General features: G+C 45.1%; 1 protein-coding gene across 1 annotated transcript in view; it reads right to left on the bottom strand.

Annotated features, from left to right (window-relative positions):
• LOC124010774 (slit homolog 3 protein-like) overlaps nt 1–5000 on the bottom strand; it is a 444233-nt gene that overhangs the window by 150353 nt on the left and 288880 nt on the right. The window contains exon 14 of the mRNA XM_046323430.1: nt 1–90. This exon is cut by the window's left edge and continues 54 nt beyond it. Within this exon, the coding sequence (XP_046179386.1) occupies nt 1–90 (90 nt within the window). The remainder of the gene's footprint in view (nt 91–5000) is intronic.

The following is a 5000-nucleotide window of genomic DNA, read 5'->3' on the forward strand; positions in this document are numbered from 1 at the left end:
TTGTTGTCATACAGAGACAGCAGGCTGAGACTCTGCAGGTCCTGGAAGGTGTTCACCCTCAGACAGTTGATCTTGTTAGCGTTCAGTAGACTAAAAGAACAAGACAAACACAACAACAGTAGGTTTGGAGATCTACTGGAGCCTGACCACTGGTCTACGTGGAAAATAAGTAACCTTGTGCAAGCATGAATGGCTCAGAGGAGCAGGAGCCTACAGGGCATTCAGAAACTATTCACACCCCTTGTCTTTTCCCACCTTTTGTTACGTTACAATGTGTGATTAAAATTGATTTCGTTGTCCTATTTTTCATCAGCGATCTACACAAAATACTCTGTAATGCCAAAGTGGAACACAAATTAAAAAATGTGTCTAGAATTCATGGAAAATAAAAGACTAATAGTGTATATCTTGATTAGATAATGATTCAACCCCCTGAGTCAATACATGTTAGAATCACCTTTGACAGGGATTACAACTGGGAGTCCTCTGGGTAAGTCTCTAAGAGGTTTTCACACTATGATTGTGCAATTTGTATGCTATTATTTTCTAAATTCTTCAAGCTCTGTCAAATTGGTGGTTGATCATTGCTAGACAACCATTTTCAGGTCTTGCCCACTGGAGTACCGGATACCCCCGGGGGCACGACCTCTGGTAGCCCATGCGCCTGTCATCCCTGATTTAATAAATCATTTTGACAGTAACCCTCCTAAGAGTCATTCATAAACCTTTTTAATGTCCTTATGTACCAGAGCTAAGTGTTCATTTATTGGGCTTCAGGAATATGACTGAAACAAAGTTACAAATAAATGAATAACTGATTGAATATGGGGATATGAGTGAACAAACGCTATGGTCAAGGCTAGGACGGTGTCAGTGCAACGAGTGATGCTAATCGGGTTTTCAGAAGCGCCTATCAGACCGGGAGCCTAATGTTTCTTCTTTGTGAGTTTTAGTTTAGAAAACGATCTCTCTGCAGAAGCGACAGTTACAGGGAGGGTAAAAACAGCTTGATTGCCGTAGCAACATCAGGGAAACTGGGCAGAAGGGGGTGGTGCTTCAGAAACAGAAGTTCCGCACCATCTTTAATTAAGCCTCTCACATCTTAGCAGACAACAGTACTTGAGGGTTGGAACAAAAAAACAGGGTTGTGATTTGGTTCATACTGGTGAACCGGCGTTTGAGTTGTGTGATTACAATATCAACAGTCTCTAATCTCTGGTATATGTCGGCATGCAGCATTCAAAACTATGTTTACATTGTGTACAGCTCGACGGACATAAAATGCACAATGTCTCAGGAAAGTCTGGGTTGGCAATACTCAGTGCAGAAAACAGTGGGGCCTGCAACCTGGACCTATAGGCTGTGGAGAAAATATTTGCACACAAAAAGAGAGTACTTCAGGAGACCAGGGGCAGGGGGAGTCTCTCAAGTTGGATTACATTTCATTTCATTTATCTTGAATATTGCCACCCATTTGTGCAGGCTATTAGCCAGACAAACCCCTTTCAACAATAAATAGTTGCAGAAGTTATCCTCAAGCCGACTACTTTTTCATCATTGTTGGCTATTTGTTGTGTGAATTTTCTAAAAAGTTCCTAAAGAGCAGCTAAATACAGTATATAGCTATAGATAGTACACTGCATAATGAAACAATCCGTAGTAAGCTCGTGTTTTGAGGGTGGACTGACTGTATTATTTAACATTAATAGGTTGGTTTTACGCACAACAACTTTCTATCCAAGCTGGGCGAGAGCCGAGGACTGTTCATGCAGGTTCAGGTAGGCTATACTGGACAGTTGTACATTAAAAAACAATATATTGGTAGCTGATCAGCATGCTGTTCCATCAAACATTTATTTTACAATCTGCAATGTTTGATACCTGTTCTAGTATTTCTATGTATTTGTCTATACAGATGTAGGATCTCAATTTGAGCCAGTTTGCTACAGCAGGAAAATGATCCTGCAGCAACAGTAGAAATCTGTGATATCCTGCAGAAACAGGAAATGTGAATTATTAGGTGGATTATAATTAATGGACATCTGTGTACAGTAGGTGTTGATAGATTTTTCATAAGGAAATATTCTAAGTGGAAATTAAACTTAAAATACACTACAAGTTTAACTTTTTTTAGGGTGATTAAATTAAGATCCTACATCTGTAGCTGTCCTTCCCCCATTCTGTCCATTAGCTAATGCAGCCATGTTGTTAGGTGGTGGCCTTGGTTCTGGGAGCTCTGCTGTGACATCTCCACCAATCTGGTCTCTCTCTATCTACCTCTCTCTCTCTCTTTCTCTCTCTCTCTCTCTCTCTCTCTCTCTCTCTCTCTCTCTCTCTCTCTCTCTCTCTCTCTCTCTCTCTCTCTACCTCTCTGTCTCTACCTCTCTCTCTACCTCTCTCTCTCTCTCTCTCTCTCTCTCTCTCTCTCTCTCTCTCTCTCTCTCTCTCTCTCTCTCTACCTCTCTCTCTCTCTCTCTCTCTCTACCTCTCTACCTATCTCTCTCTCTGCATCTCTCTCTCTCTCTACCTCTCTCTCTCTACCTCTCTCTCTATCTCTCTCTCTCTCTCTCTCTCTCTCTCTCTCTCTCTCTCTCTCTCTCTCTCTCTCTCTCTCTCTCTCTCTCTCTCTCTCTCTCTCTCTCTCTCTCTCCACCCCCCCCTCTCTCTTAGCCTGCCTGACAGTTGACTAACACTGAGCCGAGTTAGTTCAATTATTGAGAGGCTTTCTAATGAAGGTTTGCCGCAGAGAAAATGCACACATTATTAGGATGCTCGCAGGGAGAACTAATTACGTTTGGGAGGGATTGGAAACTAAACAGAGAAAAAAACAAAGAAAGAAATACAAACAAGGAAGATTTCCCATGTGTTTTTGGGATCGGCAACAGACACTGGTTTGTGGAGTTGTTTTTATTCAAACAAACTTCTATAAGAACAGGCCTATCCATTCCAGGGCCTTATAGTATTTACTTAAACATAGCAAGTCATTTATATTCTTAGTGTTGATGCCAAGCATACCAGCCATGCTAACCATACCAGCCATGCTAGCCATACCAGCCATACCAGCCATGCTAGCCATACCAGCCATGCTAGCCATACCAGCCATGCTAGCCATACCAGCCATACCAGCCATACCAGCCATGCTAGCCATACCAGCCATGCTAGCCATACCAGCCATACCAGCCATGCTAGCCATACCAGCCATGCTAGCCATACCAGCCATACCAGCCATGCTAGCCATACCAGCCATACCAGCCATGCTAGCTATACCAGCCATACCAGCCATGCCATACCAGCCATACTAGCCATACCAGCCATGCCATACCAGCCATGCTAGCCATACCAGCCATGCTGATGTCCACTTTACTGGAAACACTCGCTGGCATTCCAGGAAGAGAAAGGAACCAATTTCGCCATCATTCATTCCCCATCCATCCTCCAAATCATTACAGTGTGTGTGTATGTGTGTGATTCAACAAGCACAAACAGCCAGCAGCATTAAAAAGCAGCAGATTTCCTTAAATTAGACCATTAAACACAGTCATTATTTTTGAGCTACGTTTCCATGTCTACATCAATAAAACTAGGTGCGAGAGATCTGTTTTGTAATCAGGTCCAATTTAAATGTTAATGACGTAGCGTAAGGTGCTCCCTCTCCGGTGAAAGAAACAACAATAGCATTGTTTCATCCCTCTCTTCCCCCCTGACGGCCACACATCGGCCCAAATGGTCCATTTTACACTCAAAAAGGGGTTTGAGGTTCGACTCTCTCTGCTTCCCTGTGATTGACTGGTTATATGAAGCACAACATTAACTATTGCTTCTCTATGTGCTCTGCATCGTAACCCTTTTCCAGAGTTCCCTTTTCCAGAATTTCTGTGAAATCAAACTGTCCACTTAGGAAGCAACACTGATTGACAATAAATTTCACATGCTATTGTGCAAATGGAATAGACAACAGGTAGAAATTATAGGCAATTAGCAAGACACCCCCAATAAAGGAGTGGTTCTGCAGGTGGTGACCACAGACCACTTCTCAGTTCCTATGCTTCCAGGCTGATGTTTTGGTCACTTTTGAATGCTGGCGGTGCTTTCACTCTAGTGGTAGCATGAGACGGAGTCTACAACCCACACACGTGGCTCAGGTAGTGCAGCTCATCCAGGATGGCACATCAATGCGAGCTGTGGCAAGAAGGTTTGCTGTGTCTGTCAGCGTAGTGTCCAGAGCATGGAGGCGCTACCAGGAGACAGGCCAGGACATCAGGAGACGTGGCGGAGGCCGTAGGAGGGCAACAATCCAGCAGCAGGACCGCTACCTCTGCCTTTGTGCAAGGAGGAGCAGGAGGAGCACTGCCAGAGCCCTGCAAAATGACCTCCAGCAGGCCACAAATGTGCATGTGTCTGCTCAAACGGTCAGAAACAGACTCCATGAGGGTGGTATGAGGGCCCAATGTCCACAGGCTTACAGCCCAACACCGTGCAGGGGGTTTGGCATTTGTCAGAGAACACCAAGATTGGCAAATTCGCCACTGGCGCCCTGTGCTCTTCACAGATGAAAGCAGGTTCACACTGAGTACATGTGACAGACGTGACAGTCTGGAGACGCGGTGGAGAACGTTCTGCTGCCTGCAACATTCTCCAGCATGACCGGTTTGGCGGTGGGTCAGTCATGGTGTGGGGTGGCATTTCTTTGGGGGGCCGCACAGCCCTCCATGTGCTCGCCAGAGATAGCCTGACTGCCATTAGGCACCGAGATGAGATCCTCAGACCCCTTGTGAGACCATATTCTGGTGCGGTTTGCCCTGGGTTCCTCCTAATGCAAGACAATGCTAGACCTCATGTGGCTGGAGTGTGTCAGCAGTTCCTGCAAGAGGAAGGCATTGATGCTATGGACTGGCCCGCCCGTTCCCCAGACCTGAATACAATTGAGCACATCTGGGACATCATGTCTCGCTCTATCCACCAATGCCACATTGCACCACAGACTGTCCAGGAGTTGGCGG

Source organism: Oncorhynchus gorbuscha, linkage group LG23 (assembly GCF_021184085.1).
Source record: "Oncorhynchus gorbuscha isolate QuinsamMale2020 ecotype Even-year linkage group LG23, OgorEven_v1.0, whole genome shotgun sequence".
Classification (NCBI taxonomy): Eukaryota; Metazoa; Chordata; class Actinopteri; order Salmoniformes; family Salmonidae; genus Oncorhynchus; species Oncorhynchus gorbuscha.